This window comes from Pelophylax lessonae (genome assembly GCF_965119305.1).
Source record: "Pelophylax lessonae genome assembly, chromosome: 6".
NCBI lineage: Eukaryota > Metazoa > Chordata > Amphibia > Anura > Ranidae > Pelophylax > Pelophylax lessonae.
This window is the reverse complement of record NC_138773.1, coordinates 176,319,402-176,344,042: the sequence shown is the minus strand read 5'-3', so window position 1 is coordinate 176,344,042 and position 24,641 is coordinate 176,319,402. Positions and strand designations below refer to the sequence as shown.

General features: G+C 42.2%; 1 protein-coding gene across 1 annotated transcript in view; it reads right to left on the bottom strand.

The window, feature by feature from the left end:
- The window catches only part of VPS16 (VPS16 core subunit of CORVET and HOPS complexes), a 160,589-nt gene extending 138,711 nt beyond the window's left edge, over window positions 1-21,878 (bottom strand). Inside the window, exons 1-6 of the mRNA XM_082261094.1 lie at window positions 21,729-21,878; window positions 14,500-14,588; window positions 12,522-12,619; window positions 11,500-11,628; window positions 3,025-3,169; window positions 2,819-2,934 (exon numbers count right to left, since the gene is read on the bottom strand). Of these exons, the coding sequence (XP_082117220.1) occupies window positions 2,819-2,934; window positions 3,025-3,169; window positions 11,500-11,628; window positions 12,522-12,619; window positions 14,500-14,588; window positions 21,729-21,778 (627 nt within the window). The 5' untranslated portion in view covers window positions 21,779-21,878. The remainder of the gene's footprint in view (window positions 1-2,818; window positions 2,935-3,024; window positions 3,170-11,499; window positions 11,629-12,521; window positions 12,620-14,499; window positions 14,589-21,728) is intronic.
- Window positions 21,879-24,641: the final 2,763 nt, after the last annotated feature.

Below are 24,641 nucleotides of genomic sequence, written 5' to 3'. Positions count from 1 at the left end.
GTTGCTGATTTAGAGCAAAAAGTGAAAGAGACTGTTCTATAATTAATGAGGTTAAAAAAGACAACTGTTCACCCAAGTTTAACCTCTTACAGCTCCTGCTGCTCTGGTTTTGAGAAGGCAATACAAAATCCTCTATGTAATGCTGCCATACAAGATATGGAAGCTTCACTAGGATTAGAATAGTAGAGCATTGGTTGATAGAGGTCTTATACCTTTCACCTCCGGGCGATTGATATAATAGCTAAACTTTATTTATTTATTTCTTACAGGTACTTGTATAGCGCCAACAGTTTACCCAGGGCTTCAGTCACAAAAGCATATTGCATGCAGTATTTTGGTGTCAGGACACGTTTTACCTAAATATCGCATGCGATCCTTAAAAAGGTCAATTCACTATGCCATTTTGCAGTATTTACCGCAAAATGCTCGGTAAAAACCGCATGAACAGGCGTTAAAACTCAATTCCCTGAAGGAAATAAAACATTAAATGCATGCAATAAATAGGTAGTGGTCCAGGCATGCAATACTGAAGGAACCGGCAACCGCTGGCATCCTTAGGAACCAGTAAACATAGGCCAGCTGTCAGCGGAATGTAAACAAAAGATTTGATGGTCAGGTTTATATGAGATTATTCTTACTTCAATCTTGGGGGGGGGGGGGCAGGGGTTTATTGGGGGGGGGCGGGTGATAAGGCCGGGGCACAGTATGCTCCCAGTGGGGTTCCTGGCCTCGTGGCGCGTTTCCTCTGGCCTTGATTGGTGCCCTAGGCGTAGGATTTTGGATTTAACTTTGGGTCCTTCTCCTCGTTCTTTTTCAGACTTTAGGTACTTTTCTCAATTTAAAGTATAAGCTATTATTTGCTATGTTTGTATGCTCTGATCTTTGTATTCTCTGGCAAAATGCTTGTTGTAGGTTTGAAAAATTTCTAATAAAAACTATTGAAATGAGATTATTCTTACTTATTTATAGACACCTTGTTGCATCAAACTCCTGAGGAGTGGACATTACTAGGATCTACTAAACGCGTAGAGCTCCAGAGATGCCAAGATATATCTGTCCATTCACAGACCAATTGTGTACTTTACTACGGAATTTTATGAACATTATCATACATGTGGGGTTTTATTATATATAGATTTCCCTATGTCAATTTTTACTGTATATGGCTGTATAATCAATGCAAATCATTATAATGCATAATTGTTTATTATGGAATTTGTAATAAATCATTATTTGTACTTAAGCTGCATCTATTTAGTGAGCTACCTCATTTAAAGTCCCATGACCATTGCCTTGTCTTTATATGTATGTATATATAGGGATGAAGGTAGATCACTGTGTATGCTTCAGATCATTCACTTTTCTGAACATGGAGGGGGGGGGGGCTTTGGGGCAGGGGGGGGGCTCCCCACAAAAGCACCTTGTCCCCATGTTGATGGGGACAAGAGCCTCTTCCCCACATCCCTGGCCGGTGGTTGTGGGGGGTCTGTGGGCAGGGGGGCTTATCAGATTCTGGAAGCCTCCTTTACCAAGGGGTACCCCAGATCACCCTCCCCCTATGTGAATGAGTATGGGGTACTATGCATGTGTGGATAATGATGGTCTGGACCCCATGACATTTTTTTTTCTTTTAATTTTGGCTTGAGGTTTTTTTCACCAAAATCCATACCAGACCCCAAGGGACTGGAATAGCTTGGGGGACCCCCAAACAGTTATTTTTCATAATTTCTTCTAAAATTTTTTAATTTCTGGCAATTCTTTTTACAGCTGTCAGCGGGCAACCCCAGCTAATGACTCATCAGTTGTTAAGAATGCTGCGACCACCCGGTATTTAACAACCATGTTGTTTACTGGTTGTAAAGAACGCCAGGGGCCGCCCGCTTCTTAACAACCAGCTATTTACACTGTTTGTTAAGGACACTGGCTACCATTGGTGTTAAATTACCGCAGTTTTTCACTACTAAAATACAGAATTACTTCAATAAATAGCGCATGCTGTATTTTAGTAGGTTTCTTTTTGTAAATAAAAGTTTTTTTTTTAAAAAGGCTTTGCGGATGCAGTAAGATACTGGTTTGTGAATGGAGCCAACTGTGCTTTACATATGAGGTACAGCAACCTCAGCCCCTGCCCTCAAGGAGCTTACAATCTAAGCTCCCTAACTCACATTCATACATACACATACTAAGGCCAATTTTGACAGGAGCCAATTAACCTACCAGCATGTCTTTGGAATGTGGGAGGAAACTGGAGTACCTGGAGGAAATCCACGCAGGCACAGGAAGAACATGCAAACTTCATGCAGGTGTGTGTTAAGGTGGGAATTCAGACCGATAACCCTAGTGCTGCCAGGCAGAAGTGCTAACCACTTAGCCACTGTGCTTCTGAAAATACTAGTTGAAAGGATGTTATCCTGACTCTTTTTATTAAATGCTTTCTGAATCACTGTCCCAAAACAGTTTTGGCATGTCAGGAAGGTCAAAAATGCTCATCAGTATATTTGTTCAGGGCTAGTTACACAAAGTTTTGAAGTCACAGTGAGAGAGCATCACTGCCAAGCAACTAGCATTTTTTGGATGAGAAATGATTGGTGGTGCCTCTATGTGTCTCTCAGCATTATAAACACTTTGAATAAAAAATAAAAAAACTTTTGAATATTTGAAATAGTACCTTTTGTTACTCCCCTGCAGTTTAAGCAATACAACATGCCTCACTCAATTTGTGGTTGGATAATAAAGAACCAATGGCGACATGATAGGCAGTAAAGAAAAAAGGTTACGGTATATTGACATAAAAAAAAAAGAAAACAGTTTTACTTACCACAACAGAGCATGCTGTGTTATCCATCAGGTACAAATCATTGCCTATAGCTATCAAAATGAGTGTTATCCTGTCCTGAAAAAGAATAGTCCAACAAGATGGTAGAACTTTAGGATCTGCAAAACAGACACAACAAACAATTGAAATACTTTTCCAATGCCTATAAAAGACTGATAAGTAAAAATACACAGGAAGCTGCACGTTACTTGGCATTTCTGGCATCCGGCGCAGTTTTAGGTCATCAATATTTGAAGTGAGAGTAAAGTTCATTGCTCCCGTTAATACTGCAATTCCAGTTCTATATTCAGAATGAAACACCTTGGCTTCCAGAATCTGGTTCTGTTTAGTTTCCTGCAAAGAGACATATTATTACACAACAAAATCCCATTCCATGTGTAAATATGCAACTTCCCAATGCCACATCTAATGATCAACATGAGGGTCAAACTGATTGGTAAGTAGTGATTATTAAACTAATTCTGACACTTCTAAAGCTCAATTTTACACGCTTTGTAAAACCACATCATAATTGATTACTGTCTGTGTGTTTTTTATTTTTACTAACAGTTACATTTTCAGGGTATAGCCCTTCTTCTAAGGTCCAAAGCTATTTCCACAAAATGCACATTAAAGGAAAATTCTAAAAATGCAAAAAAAAAAAAAAAAATGTACATAACATACATAACTGCAACACATAATTTTGTAATTTATTAAAAATAACCTCTTTACCAACAAGCTGCAATCGCATGTTGCTTTCATGCCGCAATGTCAACACTGTTCTGCATACAAAATTCTCCCACAAATGTTATATCCTTCTTGCGTTACTGGCTCATTGATTTGCCCTGAAGTCTGCAGAGAGTTTCAAGTCAAACGCCAGTCATTCCTAACTTTTTTAGGTGTGCTACAGTAAGCCTTGTGTTCTTGGCAATATACTGGGAAAGAGTATTATAGGAATGCATAGATGCATGTTTTTTATTGTTCACCACCTAGAAAGAAATATGAAATTTTAGCAGACTGACCAACCTACTTAATTTGAGAAAATGAGCGCCATAGCTTGTTTTAGTTCCTGTAAAAGAAGGTAGTAGTTAAACACCTTGCAAAGTATATAACATACATGGAGAGTTCTGTTTTTTGTTTCTTCAACAAAAGCAGACTTTTAAAAATCCCCAGTAATGGTATCTTATTTTACATTAAAATGTAGGTGATGGCCCCTTTCTGTTCTCCTTTTTGCTTTGGCAATCGAGCCCCTGGCCCTGGCAATTAGACAAATGCCTGATATAGTGGGGTTTTGGAGGGCACATAGGGAGGATAAGGGGGAGTTATACGCCTATGATGCCCTTATTATTTCTGGGTGGCACGGATTGATCCTTGATAAGGCTAATGGAATTACTACAACAATTTGGGGAGTTTTCCGGTTTTTGCATCAACTGGCATAAATCTGTTCTATTGCATGTTGCTAACCCCCTGCAGGTACCACTACCAAGAGAAGCCCAACAGAGCCATGTAGGTACCACATTCAAATACCTAGGAGTGTTGGTCCCTAGCAATGTCCAGGATTAGGTTAGGTTAAATCTTAAGCCCCTCTTCCCAAAATAAACTGTCTACGTTAATGTAAAGATGGCAGAAGGCTGGCCATACCTCACATTAAGTTCTATTGGCTTCCCAATTACAGCATCTACAGGAATAGGACCAGGAAAACAATCTAGATCCAATTCAGGGAGTACTAAATACCCCCTTATGGCCCAGTTGGAATCTGGAAGATCAATTTCATGCTGTGACTTACCTACATGTGTTCTGATAGATAAAGTATGGCAAGCAATGAAAAGTATATACTGATGGGTTCTTACACTGTATACCCTTATGAAAGAATGCCAAATAAGGAAGCTGTATATTCTTAAAGGCTTCACGCTCTGGTACAATAGAGAGATCAAATATGTTGCACAACTGTATGATAATATTACCCTTAAATCTTTTGAATAAATATGTGCTGAATTTTCAATTCCACAGCAACGTTTTTCCAAATCTTGGAGTTGAGAAACACCCTCCAGTCTCAGTCGCATACTCATACTATGAGACTCCAAAAATCTAGTGTCGGTAATTTATTGTCAAGTGCTACTCTAAAAAAGGGCTTATCTCTCAATTGTACACTATATTACATGCTAGATTTCAGGAAAAGATTTATGTACCGCCTCGTGCGCAGTGGCCTAAAGACCTGGGTCACCTTTCAGATGACCACTGGGGGATGGCTCTGTCTGTGGTGTCTTTATTTCCTACCCACAGGCTCACACAATGTTTTATCCTACAAAGAACTTACCATACTCCGGAAAAACTTTATACCTGGCGACGTAGAGACACTCCACTTTGCCCTAAATGCCGAGGGGGCCCTGCTAATCTCATTCATATGATGCGGAAATGCCCAGAGGTACATCGCTATTGGCAAGGAGTACTAGCCACTATAGACACTGTGTTTGAGGTAACTTTTGCAACAGATCCAAGTATTTGTCTGTTAAGTATCTTAGACAAATCTGCTTTGCCTGAAAATATGTATACACCGATCATTGGAGTCCTCTTTCAAGTAAGGATGTTAGTCACGAAAAAATGGTTATCACCACATCAACCTACTTGGGAGGAATTTAAAGCTCAAATTAACACTACCCTGTATAGAGGGAAACTTGTATTTCAGGACAGGAAGTGCCCTACATGGTTTGAAAAGATATGGGATATGTGGTTAGCTACCCCTAGACTGGCCCTAACCCTGCTTCTACATAGACTATTGTCCTGCTGATTGACCGGCTGGAGGGCGTCTCGGATATGCCTGTCAAATAAGATGGGTATCTAACCTAGGAATTCTTATGACTTGGGCGTAGATGGGTATCTAACCTAGGAATTCTTATGAATGGACGTTGATGTGTGGGAGATGCTCATAATAAACTAGATGTGGTATATGGCTTGTGATATATGTTTTTTGGTTTTGATCTTATTTTTGTTTATTTTATGTCAGCCTGTTCTGTCAGTATGTCAGCCTCTAACTTCAGTCAAAACTTTTATACCGAATGTACTACATCTTATGATGCTGCTCTTAATGTAACAGATGATTGTTTCACTGTATATATAAATTACATGACATGAACATGGTTCTCGATGGAAGCTGTAAATGGTGTTGTAGGACTGTTTTTTATGGGTTAACAACATGAAACATTTAATAAAAATATCAGATTTAAAAAAAAAAAAAAAAAAAATGTAGGTAAACATTTTTAGTAAGTACACAAAATAATTGTCTGCTCTTTCATTTTTATTAAAAGAAATATCAATATTACAAACATGTATCTAGAATATACAATTTATTTATTTTTCTATATAATAACCATTGGTCATATATAGCACTTAAAGTAAAATTCCAAGCTAATCCCAACTAACCTTAAAATTGCTCTCTCCTCCTCCTAACACCTATGCTGACTAACCTGTATAAGAAGGATTTATACTGTATACTTACCTATTTTCAGCTCGGTCCAGTCACATGATCTGGCTCCCCTGTGTCAGTTAGCGTTGGCTGCAGGGAAGAGGAGGGAGTGCCAATCACAGATAGGAAATAGGATCCAGAGTGATGTCACTTCTCCAGGCTTTACCAGCCATCATTGAGCGCTCTCTCCATACACATCTACTACTTAATGGCCCTATTTTTCTTTAAAAACATTTTTTACTGCGTTTTTCTACTTCCTTGTAACGTCATCGGTGAGCTCCCGCTTGTTTGGAATGAGCAGTGCTGCGCACTATACAGCTTATAGTCCATCTCAGAAGCAAGTAAGGCCTCTCTCATGCTAGCGGACTAACTGGGTCCGTTTGTCAGGATTTCAGGCGGACCCGATTGGAGCCTCCAGTCTCCTCTATGGAGCAGTGGGTCACAATGGACATGTGTCTTGACAATGACCGACTTTAGATTCGGTCCCCTAAAAACAGACGGATGGGGATTCGTTCGCCATTCGTCTAGTGGATCGGATGACAGTCGGGTATAAATGGACAGGCGGTCCATTTACATACAACTGTCAATAGAGGAGAGCGGGCTGTGTCTGTGTCTACTCTGCATAAAGTGGAGTGGACAAAGACTAGCCATTTCCCTGCTCATTGGGGATCAGTGGACAGAGTCTCCACTGAGCAGGTGGACTCCAACAGAGCCTGTATAGTGTGGAAGGGGCCTAAGAGAGGATGGCTACAGTATCTCACAAAAGTGAATACACCCTAATTTTTTTGTATATATTTTATTATATCTTTTCATGTGACAACATTGAATAATGATACTTTGCTACAATGTAAAGTAGGGAGCGTACAGCTTGTATAACAGCGTAATTTTCTGTCTCCTCAAAATAACTCAACACACAACCATTAATGTCTAAACTGCTGGCAATAATAAGACAACGAAAGCAGAGAAATCTCCCTGATATTCTCAAAAGGAGGCTTTTGAAGAACAGACAAAACCAGATTGAGATCCCACGGAGGTAACGGAGATCTCCTCGGAGGCCCCAGATGACGCACCTTCTGAATAAAAGTGTGAATCATGCTATTAGTAGCCAACAGACGTTGGAAGTAAATAGCCAAGGCTGACACCTGACCCTTGATAGTGCCCAATGCCAGGTGCGGCTCAACCCCGTTTTGTAAAAAGGCCAAAACCCTAGCTATAGAAAACAACCGAGGGTGCAGCTGCAGCAATTCACACCATGAAATGTACGATTTCCACGTACGATGATAGATCTTCCTAGATGTCGACTTCCTGGCCTTCAACAGGGTGGGAATGGCCTTCAACAGGGTGGGAATCACCGACTCAGAAAGGCCTCTATTCCTCAACAACTTGCTTTCAACAGCCAAGCCATTAAAGCCAGCGACCATAAAGCAAGACGGAAGATCGGTCCCTGAGACAGCAGATCTTCCCTCCGAGGAAATCTCCATGGAGGATCTACGACTAATTTTACCAGGTCTGCATACCAAGACCGCCAAGGCCAATCTGGTGCCAGCAGAAAGACCGGAATGCCTTCCACCGCCAGCTGGCGAAGAAACCTCGGCAGGAGTACCAGCGGAGGGAAGGCATAAATCAGCCAATACAGGCTCCAAGGAGCCACCAGAGTGTCTGTGGCGTCGGCCAGAGGATCCTGAGACCTGGCCACAAACCTCTGGACTTTTCGGTTGAGGTGAGACACAAACAGATCCACCTCCGGAGTCCCCCACCAGACACACAGGAGGTGAAACACCTCCGGATGAGGCGGACTATTCCCCTTGATCAAACACCTAACAACTCAGGTAATCCGTTTGCCAATAATCCACACCCGGGATGTGGACTGCAGAAAGAGCTGGAACATTGGCTTCCGCCCAAACCAGAATCTTGGCCACCTCCTTGAACCGGAGAGCCATGTAGCCGGCTCATCCAGTGGAACAGGCAAAGCTTGATCGCCTTCGCTCCAGAATGTTGACAGGCTGGCATCCGTGGGAAAAACCTTGCCAGACTTTTGGGTCTTGATAGAGCCAAAGACCACCAGTGTCCCTGCTGGCGTGGGCTCATTAGCCAAATGTAAAGTTTCCCTCACTGAAATAATCAGGGCTTCCACCAAAGCACGTTCCCGCGCTGCAAACGAAGAAGACAGGTCCTCTTCACCATCTGACTGCAAGGACAGCAGCCCTTCAGGTAGGGGGGCGTCTGTGGTGACCACGTCAGCCTCTGAATCAGAGGACTCCACCAAAGATGGAGAAGGCAGTGGCCGTTTTCGGCTATTAACCTTTTTCCTGACAAAATCAACTTTTGTTGCCAGGATTTTCAGAGCTGCTGAAATCGCAGCCAGCAACTGCAATCCGGACTGTCCAGGAGTTGCACAGAGTGAGTCTGAGGGTGAAATTACAACCTGGGACTCCATATTCAAAGTTACAGAAAAACTGAGTACTGTCACTTTAAAAAGCGCTGATCGCGGTACCCACCGCCGATCGCAGCATTCTGCAAAGTGTCCCCCTTAAAGACAGTGCCTTGCGAAAGTATTCAGCCCCCTTGAACTTTGCGACCTTTTGCCACATTTCAGGCTTCAAACATAAAGATATAAAACTGTAATTTTTTGTGAAGAATCAGCAACAAGTGGGACACAATCATGAAGTGGAGCGAAATTTATTGGATATTTCAAACTTTGTTAACAAATAAAAAACTGAAAAATTGGGCGTGCAAAATTATTCAGCCCCTTTACTTTCAGTGCAGCAAACTCTCTCCAGAAGTTCAGTGAGGATCTCTGAATAATCCAATGTTGACCTAAATGACTAATGATGATAAATAGAATCCACCTGTTTGTAATCAAGTCTCCGTATAAATGCACCTGCACGGTGATAGTCTCAAAGGTCCGTTTAAAGCGCAGAGAGCATCATGAAGAACAAGGAACACACCAGGCAGGTCCGAGATACTGTTGTGGAGAAAGCCGGATTTACAAAAAGATTTCCCAAGCTTTAAACATCCCAAGGAGCACTGTGCAAGCGATAATATTGAAATGGGAGTATCAGACCACTGCAAATCTACGAAGACCTGGCCGTCCCTCTAAACTTTCAGCTCATACAAGGAAAAGACTGATCAGAAATGCAGCCAAGAGGCCCATGATCACTCTGGATTAACTGCAGAGATCTACAGCTGAGGTGGGAGACTCTGTCCATAGGACAACAATCAGTCGTATACTGCACAAATCTGGCCTTTATGGAAGAGTGGCAAGAAGAAAGCCATTCTTAAAGATATCCATAAAAAGTGTCGTTTAAAATTTGCCACAAGCAACCTAGGAGGAATGGGCAGTCTCTCGATGTGCAAAACTGATAGAGACATACCACAAGCGACTTACAGCTGTAATCGCAGCAAAAGGTGGCGCTACAAAGTATTAACTTAAGGGGGCTGAATAATTTTGCACGCCCAATTTTTCAGTTTTTTATTTGTTAAAAAAGTTTGAAATATTCAATAAATTTCGTTCCACTTCCTGATTGTGTCCCACTTGTTGTTGATTCTTCACAAAAAAATTACAGTTTTATATCTTTATGTATGAAGCCTGAAATGTGGCAAAAGGTTGAAAAGTTCAAGGGGGGCGAATACCCGCAAAGATCCCAGTACTGTACCACCACAAGCGAAAACCCTCCTGAACGGCCTGCAGCAGGAAGAAGAATCACAGAAGTGACCTCGGCCTGGATGTAAAAGGTCACGCTGCTAATGCAGTACATAGAACTACACAAAAATGGTAGCCAATGCATTTTAATAGGAAGCTCAGGGAAAAAGTCTGCCCCATACAAGTCAATGCCCACACTTAAGATGGCGGTGCCCACGGCGTGCCATGCAGCCAGGGACCCCACAATAAAAGCCTCAAGAATCTACAACAAGACCCAGCGAGCAACAAGGTACTATTGCCACCCCCCTCAGAACGCCAGGCGCCCTAGTTACATAGCCCCCAGCGGGGGCGGGAGAAGAAGACAGGGCACAGAGGCCAGGTACCTGACAGGCCAGGGGGATTTTTTAGGTGGTAGAGGTCCTATTATCCCCAGGAGAGGGCCCACATCCCCCCAAGGCCACCAGGGGCAAGGGGGGTAACATTTACTCACCATACCATGGACCGGGTGGGCTCCACTCCGGGCAGACCTCCTCCCTCCCATCGCTGCGACTCAGGGCGTTCCAGGTCGTCGCAGCCCGGCGAGGCGACCACTCGCAGGCTCATCCCCATCCGGAAAGGGGCACCATCGTGGAGAGGCCTAGTGAGGGACTATAACCTGCTCACGCTCGTAGGCCAGGCTGGGGGGACCATAAGGATCTAGATTATCCAGTGCAAAGCCCCAGCCACCATTGCTTGCAGATCACCAGGAGGATCCCCCTGAACACTAGCTAGCAAAGTGAGTAAAGAGAAATAAAACAAAATATTCTGAAAAGAATAAAAAACTGAGACCGAAGACCCAGCAGGAAACCTAGGTCCTACGCCTTCTCTTGGCAGAAACAAACTGGTTTGCTGAGCAGAGGGTGTGTGGGTTATGCCTGTGGGGACAGCCCTGTGGGTGTGTACATTTACATTTTTTCCTGCCTAGACTACTCCTGCAGGGAGGAGCATAACTCATTCATCTAATGAAGATGGAGGCATCTTAACCCATTCAGCTAATGGCAACCTCTGTTTTGTTCTCACAACAGGTGTATGTTAAGAATTACAATTTACTATAATCACTAATGTTTAATAAGTTGGCATGGGAGATGTCACCAAACTGGCTCTCCTTGCAATGGCAATTGACTCCACAGCATAAATGTGCTTACTCAAAACTGTTTACTTAAATGTGCTTAAAACAAGGAAGCATTGTTATTGACATGAAAACCAAGTGGAAACCCAGAGGATGACTGCATCATTCCTGTACATCTAACCCCTACCCCCATCCCCTTTAAAATTGATGGCCAGCCTCTGACATCACTTTTTTGCATTGTGTTGTAAACATTTACCTTTATTAGTGGGTAAATGTATACCTAGTTTATCCCCACAAGGGGCTCTTCATGTCAGATTGCATTTCCCACATTTTCACTGCAAAAATATTGCACTTTTTTCTAAAAACAATATTAACAATTCTTGTTTACGTTAGATACAGTTAATGTCTACTGTACTTTTCTGATGTGAACACAGTCTGACATACAATTAAAGTGTAAATCATATACTTACATTTCCCAGGCTAAAACGACGTTTATATACACAAAATATGTCGTATATTAACACAGTTCCATCTTCCTGAATACACATTAGATCTTCAGATACTGTCCAATCCAGGTGCACCACTTGTCCACTCTTCCACTACAATTAAAAAAATACCAAGTATAATTTTATATAATTTGTAGATTAGTGGCAAATCTACAAATATAGATGTTTAATAAAACAATACATATATAAACCGGCAATCATGTAACATGAAATACACTTGAAAAAATAAACCTGTCACCATTTTAAAAATTAAAAAAAAAAAAAAAACATACAAAGACAACATTCAGTATCTGGCCCCAGTGCCCGTCCCCTGGATCTCGGCCCTATTTGGCAGCTACAGCCTACAGGCAAAATATTCACATCTCCCCCTTCCTGGAGTGGCAGATTCCTGCATCCCCTGTTGCACCCAGTGGTTCCATCCTTTGGTTCCAACATCACTATTGTAAGTACAGAAACTGACATTCGCTTTTTATTTCTCTGAATTTTATGTACGAAGATTTGCCCTATATACAGGAAATTATACAACCAATGAATAACTACTGAAGGATTCAAAATCTGCAATATTCTGTACAGATCATAAAAATCTACAATGAAATTGTAGATAAAAGAAAAATAATAATAAAAAAAAATGACAAACCAGCAATTCTCCTTAACAATGATCACCATGTGTAACAGCAAATAAAAATCTGCAGTACAACAGCGAGCTTTGAAAAAAGTTGTTTTATTAAAATGCCCAATGTGTTACGCTCTCTGTGGTAAAGGTTACAACAGCAATAAAACACAATGTTAAACCACTAAAAACCACTTGCAGTGAGCTAAGAAACAACAACATCGAACGACTGACAAACCGAAAAACTACCAGTCTACTTAATCCTGGATCCAACTACTGTATTATGGATAACTTTGTTCCAATCTCACAAATAACAAAAAAAATGGTCACTTTTATACCAATAAAATTAAACAATACTGTAGGTACCATCACTCACCGGAATTGTGGCTAAAAGAACACCAGATGCTGAGTACGTTTCTAAAACGGGACGTGAACTGCTCGGTTTCTCTTTTGTCAAATAGTTTTTCATCAAGGCTTTAAAAAGTTAGACAAAAACAAAATATTCATTAGTAATGAATGAGCCTTTGCAGAATTGTGACAAATTAAGGTATAACACTGTCTATTGTCAGATAAAGCTTATCAGGTATCATGCACTCTAAGCTTCAAACTACTATTAACAATTGTGAGGGAGTTCTTATAATATTTAAAGTATAAAAAAATGGCAAAACTTTTTTAGTTTTGGATAGAGAGAGATAAGAACACCCATCAGGCTGTTTGTACCTCTGTTATCACCAAAAGTAAAAGAAAATCACAAATGTTAGGTTGTCACTTCAAAAGCAATAGAGGGGAAATCTTCCAGTCGGAACATTAGTTCCAGTAACCCTGGGGACACCCAGAAATAACATAAAGTGATTGTAAAGTCTCCTTTTATTTATTTTTATTTAATAACAAACATGTTATATTTACCACCTCTGTGCAGTTTGTTTTGCACAGAGCAGTCCGTATCCTCCTCTTCTTGGGTCCCTCGTTGCTGCTCCTGGCCCCACCCTCCTTTTGAGTGCCCCCACAGCAAGCAGCTTGCTATGGGGGCACCTGAGCCGAGCTGAAGAAAAACAGCCCCAAAGCATGATGCTGCCACCACCATGCTTCACTGTGGGTATGGTGTTCTTTTGGTGATGTGCAATGTTGCTTTTGCACCAAACATATCTTTTGGAATTATGGCCAAAAAGTTCAATTTTGGTTTCATCAGACCATAACACATTTTTCCACATGCTTTTGGGAGACTTGGGATGTGTTTTTGCAAAATTTAGCCGGGCTTGGATGTTTTTCTTCGTAAGAAAGGTCTTCCGTCTTGCCACTCTACCCCATAGCCCAGACACATGAAGAATACAGGAGATTGTGGTCACATGTACCATACAGCCAGTACTTGCCAGATATTCTTGCAGATCCTTTAATGTTGCTGTAGGCCTCTTGGCAGCCTCCCTGACCAGTTTTCTTCTCATCTTTTCATCAATTTCGGAGGGATATCCAGTTCTTAGTAATGTCACTGCTGTGCCATATTTTTTTCCACTTAATGAGGACTGTCTTCACTGTATTCCACGGTATATCTAATGCCTTGGAAATTCTTTTGTACCCTTCTCCTGACTGATACTTTTTAACAATGAGATCCCTCTGATGCTTTGGAAGCTGTCTGCAGACCATGGCTTTTGCTGTAGAATGCGACTAAGAAAATGTCAGGAAAGACCTACTAGAACAGCTGAACTTTATTTGGGGTTAATCAGAGGCACTTTAAATGATGTCAGGTGTGTACTGACTCCTATTTAACATGAGTTTGAATGTGATTGCCTAATTCTGAACACAGCTACATCCTCAGTTATGCAACCACATTATTTTAGTTTTTTTTTTTTTTTTACCCTCCCCCCTCCAAAAAAAGGTTTTCAGTTTGTTTTCAATTGAGTTGTACAGTTTATAGGTCACATTAAAGGTGGAAAACGTTCTGAAATGATCTATCTCTGTCTCATTTTTTTTTTTACATCACAGAAACCTGCCAATTTACCAAGGGTGTGTAGACTTTTTATATCCACAGTATATTTTACAACTATTAACTTTTTTCACTGTTGGGGCATTGAAGATTTTTAAATAAATTTACATAGCCCTGGTCTTAGTAAGAGAACCACTGATTTGACAAGAGTTACATATACAAGCAGCCCATGTGTTTTAATTCTCCAATTAAAGGAGAAAGGGACATGGTCCAAAAGAGTGGCCTTTGAAAGGTAGAGAAAACCTACACTTTGTAGCAGAAGCTAAAATGTGTAACATCTGCTGAATTTTACATAACCGACCAGTATTTTTGCAGGAAGGTACAAGTAGCAACATATATATATATTTATATTAAAATAAAAAATGATATATACCTATTGAACCTCCATATGGACCAACTGCCACAAGACAATCTTTAAATTCTTCTCTGATGTTCCATTTCATTTGATACAATTCAAACTTTCTGCAGGCAAAAACAAACAATACATAAAAATGACTAACATTCTAAGAACAATTCATATTTTCAACCTTTAATTTTAAAAGGTAGTTCTGTCAGGTTATAAAGCTAGTTTAACAGTTGGGATGGTATTTATTCTTGAATCTTAAGCTGGATACACACTATACAACTTTTGTTGTTAGATTTCCTTTAGATTTACCTTTACTATGTAGTGCAGGGGCCTTGCCAGATTGCGTACAAATTGAAAGAGTTTATGTTTGACCTCATATTATATGGTTTTGGTAAATATAAAGGAAAAAATCTAAAGAGAATTTTAATAGTGTGTATCCAGCTTTAGGCTATGGGACTGAGAACACTATCCCATAAATTCAGTGGCATTAAAGTATATTGAAAGCCATGGAGTGGTGAAGGGTTAAGACCTCTGCCAGTGCCAGTTCTGAATTACATGGAGTGGTGAAGGGTTAAAACCTCTGCCAGTGCCAGTTCTGATTTACTAAAGGAGTTGAAAATCTTAAGGGCCAGTTCACACCACATGCAGTCCAGCGTGTTTTTTTCTGCATAAAAATGCATGGAAAGTAGGTTATATGGTTTCTAATGGCATAGTTCACACCAGTGTGGTCAGTTTCAGAGTGTTCCAGTTCCAATAAAAAAAAAAAAATGTAGAACATGCTGCATTTTTCCTACACTGAAACGTGGTAAAACACACCAGAAAGCACTGGAAAGCATCAAAAAAGCATCAAAAATGCACCAGACCCCAGTACAGTGAAAAAAACCTGGAAAAAAAAAAGCACTCACTAAATTCATTAAAATACAAAATCATGTGCAAGTGAAATAAATTAACAGGGGTTTTCTTTCACGGTATTGGAAATTGAAGTGAATAAATTGTTCTCCCTGGTTGTTAGTTGGTTAGCACAGTGGCTTAGTGTTTAGCACCTCTGCCTAGCAGTACTAGGGTCATTAGCTTAAATCCCAACCACGCCACTACCTACATGGAGTTTGTATGTTCTCCCTGTGCCTGCGTGGGTTTCAACTGGGTACTCACATTCCAAAGACATGCTAGTAGGGTAGTTAGAGCCTATCCAAATTGGCCCAAGTATGTGTATGTATGAAAATAAATTAGAATCCTTTGATTGTAAGCTCCTCAAGGGCAGGGGCTGATGTGAATGTACAAAATACTGTATATGTGTAAAGCGCTGTGTAAATTGCCAGTGCTACATACGTATCCCAAATAAATAAAGAATAGACATTCCTAACATTTACATCCCAATCTGCAACTCGAATACAGTAAAACAAGACATGGAAGCAATCAAATAGCCCAGTTCTAGCAGCCAATGTCTCTGACAACAGAGGAACATAGGAAAAGTGGAGTAAAGCCAGTGGGGAATTATAATAAGAGCAGAAACAATAACTTCCCATTGACCCGGACTCCGGAGGGCCCATGAAGATGTTAATAAAAGTTCTGGATTCTAATTCCGTTTATAGCAAATTAATTTGCAAGTCTTTAGACTTTTTCTGAAGCAGGTCAGCAATGGCAGCTGTCTTGTCTAAATTGGCCCTAGTATGTATGAATGCAATTTAGGCACCCGGGATTGTAAGCTCCTAGAGGGCAGGAACTGATGCGTGCGTGTGTGTATATATATATATATATATATATACATACACACACACACAAACACACACGTGTGTGTCTAAAACATTGTGTAAATTGACAGCACTATATAACCAACTGTAATAAATAAATATTCTTCTTAGTAAAGGTTTACATTCAATTTAATATTTATAATGTAATATGAATGTAAACTCCCTGTACCAGTAAGAATTGTGTCTGTATCATCTGCCATTATCATGACTCATTCGTAAAAAGTATACAACTGCAAATGATTCTAATCAAAATATGCCTTCTAAACATCAGAAATGCATCACAAACCTGTGTCAGATTACTCTTATGCATGATCCCATTAAAAATGTGGGGTATCCATGAAGTGAAAAAGGCCCACTGTACAACCGATTCTGAGCCAAGCTATTTCAACGTGTAGAAATTGGATTAATTTGGTTAGTGCATTAAAGCCCTCTTGAACCAACATTATTTATTTCTGGAATGAAGGCAGGCATCGTTTACTGTTTTTTTAGTTTAACATTGCTAAGTGCTGCATCAAAGATTACAACACCCTGTGCTGCCAGGAGTGTCAAACTAAGGCTCTCGCAAACAAAGCAGCAGTCCAGAACTCTATATCCAGGTAATTATCCAGGTAATGCTCCCCAATATCATAAAAAGAAAAGGGCCATCATCGTGCAGTATGTTCCAAAAGTTTATTATACACGCAACATAAAGATACACTTACAATATGTGGAAAGTCAATCCGCCTTTAGCAAACCCACGGGACGCCAAACGAATGGCCGTGGACGCGTTTCGCTCCGCCAATCAGAGCGTTCTCAAAAGGCTTTTGAGAACGCTCTGATTGGCGGAGCGAAACGCGTCCACGGCCATTCGTTTGGCGTCCCGTGGGTTTGCTAAAGGCGGATTGACTTTCCACATATTGTAAGTGTATCTTTATGTTGCGTGTATAATAAACTTTTGGAACATACTGCACGATGATGGCCCTTTTCTTTTTATGATATTGGGGAGCATTACCTGGATAATTACCTGGATATAGAGGCACAGGAGATCTACAGCTTGTATCTGTTGGCGATCCATAGAGGTGTTCACCTCATAAAACCAGTTTTAAGGCGATATTTCTCTCAGCTTCTGGTGAGTGGGGAACCGAGAGGGGAGCACCAACTCACTAGGACTGAGCACCGGCACTTTATTCATATATTTATTGAGCACGAAGCACTTATATGAGCACAAGAGACTTGCACTTTATTCAGTTTGGAAGATTATAATTGCTATGAACTTTTAATTTTATATTTATTTTGATATATGATATGTTACACATATGAGATTATTTTTGGAATATATTTATATTTATGCTGTTATTTATATTTAGTGCGACACTATATTTGTATGCACAGTTGCACAGTTATTTATCTGCACGAGCACTTTATGATGATATTTATTAATTAGTATAATTGATGTTAATGGTTTCGGTTTAAGCAGCGCAGGTACTTAGTTTTTTAGAATTGTCTGAAAGGTATCACCTTTTATACCAGCAGCAGCTTATTTATTTAATTTATTGATTAATTATTGAGTTTAGACATATTTATTTATTTATATTGGTATCACTTATATCCACCGAACCGAGGTATCCTAAGCGCAAGCCCCTTACATTCTAGTCCAGAACTCTGTCACTTTTTTTTTTTTTTACATTGGAGCCTTTAGAGCATGGGTGTCCAACCTTTTGGCTTCTCTGGGCCACATTGAGCGTAGAGAAATTTTCTCAGGCCGCATACAAAATATATATTATAGTTAAGGTATATATGTAATAAAACGCTGCCGCGCCCTTCCTGTGACACCCCCCCCCCCCCCCGCACTAATTTAACACCACTAGAGGATAATCAAATAAAATGGAATCAGTATACAGAAGTTTACTTCTTCTGAGAGATATTAAAGGAACACTCTAACCACCATGAGCACTTCAGTGATTTGAAGTGGTGATGGTGGGAGGAGTCAGAAACACTGCACATGCTGGGATATTTACAGTTATGTGCAGGGGGATAGTTGCACCCCTAGCACATGTGACTTAGGCAGCCAGAAAATGTAATGTTCTTATTCATACATGTATGAACAAGGACATGACATATTATGAAAAAACACAACTAGTTATTAAAAAGCATATTGCAACAATTCACACACTAATGCACATACCTCTCTACTTATTTTGCAGACTGCTGGCAGTTACTGCTGGTGGTTACCGCTGGTGGGTAGTGCTTTGGGGTACTGCTGGTGAGTAATGCTGGTGGGTAGAGCTGGCCGTTACTGCCATGTAGTGCTGGCGGGTAATGCTGACTGTTACTGCTGGTGGTTACCGCTGGTGGGTAAAGCTGGTGGGTAGTGCTGGGGGTTACTGCTGGCAGGTAGTGCTGGTGGGTACTGCTGGTGGTTACCGCTGGTGGGTAGTTGTGGGGGTTACTGCTGGCAGATAGTGCTGGCGGTTACTGCTGGTGGGTAATGCTGCCAGTTTCTGCTGCCGGGTAATCTTGGTGGGTACTGCTAAGAGAGAGAGAGGAGGGAGGGCCGAGAGGGGGGGGGGGTGAGGGCTGACAGAGAGGGCTGAAAGAGGAGGGGGGAAGTGGGGGGTTTAGAGAAAGGGAGGGCTGAGAGAGAGTGGAGGGCTGAGAGGGGGGGGCAGAGAAGGGGGGGGGACAGAGAGGGGGGGGCAGAGAGGTGGAGAACAGAGAGGGGGGGAGGCTGCGAGAGGGGGGCTGAGAGTGGGGTGGAGGGGGGCTGGGAGAGGGGGGGGAACAGAGAGGGGGGGACAGAGGGGGGGGCAGAGAGGGGGGAGGGAGGCTGAGAGTGGGGGGGAGGGGGGCTGGGAGAGGGAGGGCTGAGAGAGGGGAGTGAGGGGGAGATGTCAGAGACCCCTAGCCCTGTTCCTAGCGGCAGTCCCTCCCTATTGTCCCAGAGTGTCTGTTTGCAAATCTGCAGGCCAGGTCTGTGTATGATGACAGAGAGTACCTTCCATGCCATGATGCCAGTCTGTCTTCTTGATTTTCTTCCACTTCCAGCAGCTCCTGCAGTAGCCTGTGCCTCCTGCCCATCTTGTATCACACCTTTGTGCCCCCAGTCAGCCTGTCCTCCGGCTCCAGGCCTCACGTTTGAGAGCGAAGAGAAAGTTGGAGCAGTCCATGCTCTGGAAGCGCAGGGTATGCTGCGCCCCCTCTTTCTCGCCTCTTCAGGGGGGCGGGGTCAAGGAGGCGGTGCCATGGTGGAGCTCTTCTCCTGAATCACTGGCTCTCAGGCTGCCTGCACGGTGCCGATTGCGGCTGCGCCCCCACAGACAGCAAGACAGCCGGGTAGAGGATGAGGTGCGATGCCTAGCGGTAGCGCCGGCCCTGGGTGGGCCGCATTACCTGTGGTACCGGGCCGCAGGTTGGACATGCCTGCTTTAGAGCATTGCAACCACAATCAATACATTGCGGGTGCAATGTACAGACTCCTGAAGAGTCTTCCCTCAGCCCCAGGTCTGTATGAGTGCACAGACCTACTATTAATGGGTTGGGGAAGTAATCAACAGACTACAAGTGCGGTGATATCACAGAAAGAAGAAATCAATAGACTACAAGTTCGGTGATGTCATCGGAGGAAAAATTCAATGGACTACAAGTGTGGTGACGTCACCTAAGGGAAATAATCAATGGACTGCAAGTGCGATGACATCACCAGAGGAAGAAATCTATAGACTATAAGTGTGGTGATGTCACTGGAGGAAGAAATCAATAGACTATAAATGTGGCAATGTCACCAGAGGAAGTAATGAATGGTCTACAAGTGTGGTGACATCACTGGAGGGAATATTCAATGAACTACAAGTGCGGTGACATCACTGGAGGTAATATTCAATGAACTACAAGTGCAATGAATTCACTAGAGGAAGAAATCAATGGACTACAAATGCAGTGATGTCACCAGAGGAACAAATCAATGGACAACAAGTGCAGCATTGTCACTGGAGGAAATAATCAATATTAGTGCAGTGCCATCGCCAGAGGAAATAAATAATGGTCTACAAGAGTGGTGACATCACTGGAGGAAGAAATCAATAAAATACAAATGTGGTGATATCATTGGTGGAAGAAAACAACAGACTACAAGTGTGGTGATGTCACCAGAAGAAGCAATTAATGGTCTACAAGTGCGGTGACGTCACCAGAGGAAATAATCAATAGACTACAAGTGCAGTAACATCACTAGAGAGAAATCAATGGACTATAAAAGGTGATGATATACGGTAGACCATTGGTTACGACTAAGCGGACGTTTATCCATGAAACGCGTCAACTACTATGCGTTCATATCTTGTCTCTGACTATATTATGGATACACTTTGAATTGATTTTATCTTTTGGATACGAATAAAACAGATTTTATATTTTTCACCTTCAAGTTGGAGTGCGGCTATTTCTCTCTATACATTATAGTTGCCTGGACTGCAGATCCTTGCTGCACCTTATTTTTGATGGTTGGGATTACCTTATCACTAGAGCGGTTCTTTTGCCCTTTCTGCTGATCTGTGACTGTGTTTCCGTCACTAGAAGTAACCTATGTGCTACAAGTTTGGTGAGGTCACTAGAAGTAACCTATGTGCTACGAGTGTGGTGATGTCACTTGAAAAAACCTATGTGCTACGAGTGTGGTGACATCACTAGAAGTAACCTATGTGCTATGAGTGTGGTGACATCACTAGAAGTAATCTATGTGCTACGAGTGTGGTGACTTCACTAGAAGTAACCTATGTGCTACGAGTGTGGTGACGTTTCTAGAAGTAACCTATGTGCTACGAGTGTGGTGACGTTTCTAGAAGTAACCTATGTGCTACGAGTGTGGTGACTTCACTAGAAGTAACCTATGTGCTACGAGTGTGGTGACTTCACTAGAAGTAACCTATGTGCTACGAGTGTGGTGACGTTTCTAGAAGTAACCTATGTGCTACGAGTGTGGTGACGTTTCTAGAAGTAACCTATGTGCTACGAGTGTGGTGACATTTCTAGAAGTAACCTATGTGCTACGAGTGTGGTGACGTTTCTAGAAGTAACCTATGTGCTACGAGTGTGGTGATGTCACTAGAAGAATCCTATCTGCTACGAGTGTGGTGACATCACTAGAAGTGACCTATGTGCTACGATTATGGTGACATCATTGCTCTTGTGCTCCTTTGGGAACTACAAGTCCCACTGCCGTGGTTGCAGATGGGACTTGTAGCTACTCTCAGATCCTCCTGCACTGCTTCACCATATTCAAAAGAATATAAAATACTAGGAGGAGGAGAACCCCACGATTCAGGTAGGTTGGGAGGACCCAGACTCATATTTCACCCTAAATATGAGTGTAACATGAAATGCTGGCGTCCACCCAGCCTTCAACCCTCGCTGCAGCACTATGCAGTGTAACACAGACCCATATTTCTTACTGTACAAGACACCAAGCTGTATCACAGTAAGTAGTAACAAAGGTTCACTTGTCTCTTAACACATGCCACATATACTGACCGGTAATACACGTCCCCTAAAGGGTACCAGTTAGCAGTACAGAAATCCATCTCCGGGGACACCAGCTTTCACGGATTTACATCAAATCGTTGTCTAGCATTGAATTCTGCAGATGCTTTCCAGCTGTCATGTGACAAGGAGCGACCCGGAAGTCGTCCGCTCAGGTGACAGGCGGGCACTTCCTGCACATTTCCGCCCTGTGAGGGAAGTCTGTGTTTACATTGTGCAGCGTCTGTGCACATGGACATTGTTCATTATGGATGTAAAATGTAAAGTGTGTAATACTTTACCGCACGCAGTGAAGGCTGCAAGGGAATGCGAAGTATGTGAACAGTTATTAAGTACGATAGCATAGAGATTCCAGGTCAGAATCATATACAGTATAGTGAAAGCTCAATATTTTGGCGCAGCCCACCCATCCTTCCCTCCCTTGAGCACTCAGGACCCATGAGTTACCACATGGTGATGGCATGCATTTAAATGAGATGTAACACCAAAGCTTGTTTGGCTGTACTATTGATCATAGTTTGATCTGCACACCTGTGACCTGTTTTCAGCGGTCTGAAGTCCGCTCTCTGCTGACGTCACAGATGTCAGGCAGTGCGTCATCAGGACTACGGAATTGGATCTGCCAGGTGACACCCGACTTATCCTCTCAGCAAGCTGCTAAAAGGCGGTCGCCCCTCCACAGCCCAGTGCTCCAATGAGGAGGCAGAACAGAGCTGCTACCTGTCAGAACCGAGCGATCGGCAATGTTCGGTCGCTCAGTGCAGAAGCGCCAGGGGACCAATGCTGCATCCACCTAGGTAAGTATAAATGGGCAATACCCCATAGTTCTCTTTTAACCACTTGCCTACTGGGGACTTTCACCCCCTTTCTGCCCAGGCCAATTTTCAGCTTTCAGTGCTGTCACACTTTGAATGACAATTGCGCAGTCAAGCAACACTGTACTCAAACAAAATTGTTATCACTTTTTTTTTAAAAAGAGCTTTCTTTTGGTGGTATTTGATCACCACCAGGGTTTTTATTTTTTGCTAAACGTAAAAAAAAAAATTTGAATTTGAAAAAAAAAAAGGTTTTCTTAGTTTCTGTTATAAATTTTTTTTAAATAAATAATTTTTCTCCTTCACTGATGTACACTGATGAGAACTAATAGGCTGTACTGATAAGTGGTACTGATGGGCATCGCTGGTGGCCACTGACAGGCATCACTGATGGGCACTGACAAGCATTACTGATGGGCACTAATTGGTAGTACTGATGGGAACAGATTGGTAGGATTTGTGGGCATTTTGGGGCTGCACTTATTATCGGGACTCTGATGATCAGTGCTCTGATTATTAGTGTTGATGTCTTCTGTGTGGATTTGCCAGTTATCCGCATATGCTGCACTGTCAGGAGAGGATTGCTGATAACCGGCAAATCCTGTTTATGCTGTGATCAGATGTGATTGGACACAGCACATGGTAAAGAGCCGCTGTGATTGGCTATTTACCCCGATCTGTGATCAGCTGTGACCTAAGGACTTCTGATGAGCACTGTGCGATCACGGGAGGGCATCCATAGATGCCTTCCCGGTGTTCTGCTGTAAACTCCAACTCACCGAGAACTCCAGCAACGTCACTTCCAGTGACTCTACATCAGGACTAATTGGAGATTTCAACCACAGGTGGCAGCATATACACTCCGGTACACAATATAATGAGTGGACATTATTAGTCCTAGTAACCAACAACATGGCCGCCTCCAAGGCAGCGACAACTAGTGGGCGGACTAACAATGTCTACTCATTATAGCGTGTACAGGAGTGTATAGGCTGAAGGTAGTTTGTGAAAACACCAAGTGGTCGAAATCTCCAATTATTCCTGGTGTAGAGTCACCGGAAGTGAAGTGGTTGGAGTTCTTGGCAAGTTGGAGTTTTCGGCAGAACACCAGCAATGTGAGCCCATGCTGTAGCCATCTTTTTTCTATAGCGTGGGTAGGAAAAGTTTAAATTGATATTAAAGGTTTTAGTTAAAAAAAATAATAACAAACATATTTACTAGCTCTATGCAGTGATTTTTCACAGAGCAGTCCGATCAATCCTCTTATTCTCGGGTTCCCCGCTGCAACTCTTGGCCCTTGCCGTGTGCCCCCAGAGCAAGCAGCTTGCAATGGGGCACCACAGCAGGCTCTTTTCTGAGCTGCGGCTCTGCATGTCCAATCACACATAGAGCCGCAACTCGCCCTACCCCCTCTCTCTCCTCATTGGCTTGCTGGCTGTGATTGACATTGGCTCCCGCTGCTGTCCCAGCCAATGGGAAGGGAGAGTCCCCAGAAAGCCAAGGCTCCCGTGCATATCACTGGATCGAGATGGGATTCAGGTAAGTATTAAGGGGGACTGCTGCACACAGAAGGTTTTTGCATGAAGGTAAAAAAAACCTTAAGCCTTTAGAACCACTGTAAACCCGCTGTTAGCTTATTCAGAATTACAGGGCCATTAAAGCAGTGTTAAACCATAAATGTAATAAATTGCAGCTTAGCAATCATTAGATGTAGTGGTTGAATTTATTTTATATTTTCACCTGGTGATCTGGCCAGTAACACATCTCCTGTATTAGAGTACCTCCACTCCTAGATGAAGGAGCACAGGGACACCTTCAGACAGCAGCATTGTCAGTCTGGGGGGAGGGGCGTGTTAGATGTACTAGCAGATTTAGATACACTAAACAAATTGAAGTCAAACTCCAGCTCACCCTGCAGTTACACAAGCAGTTACAGCAACAGTTTTTTTCTTTTGGGATAGAGGTTTTACATAAATAAAAAAAATCCTGACAGTGGTAAATGGTTTGGCTCAACGCTCTTAAAGAGGAAGTAAACCCTAAAAACAAAGGAGAAAAAAAAAACTGTAAAGACAAAGGCATAATGAGCTAG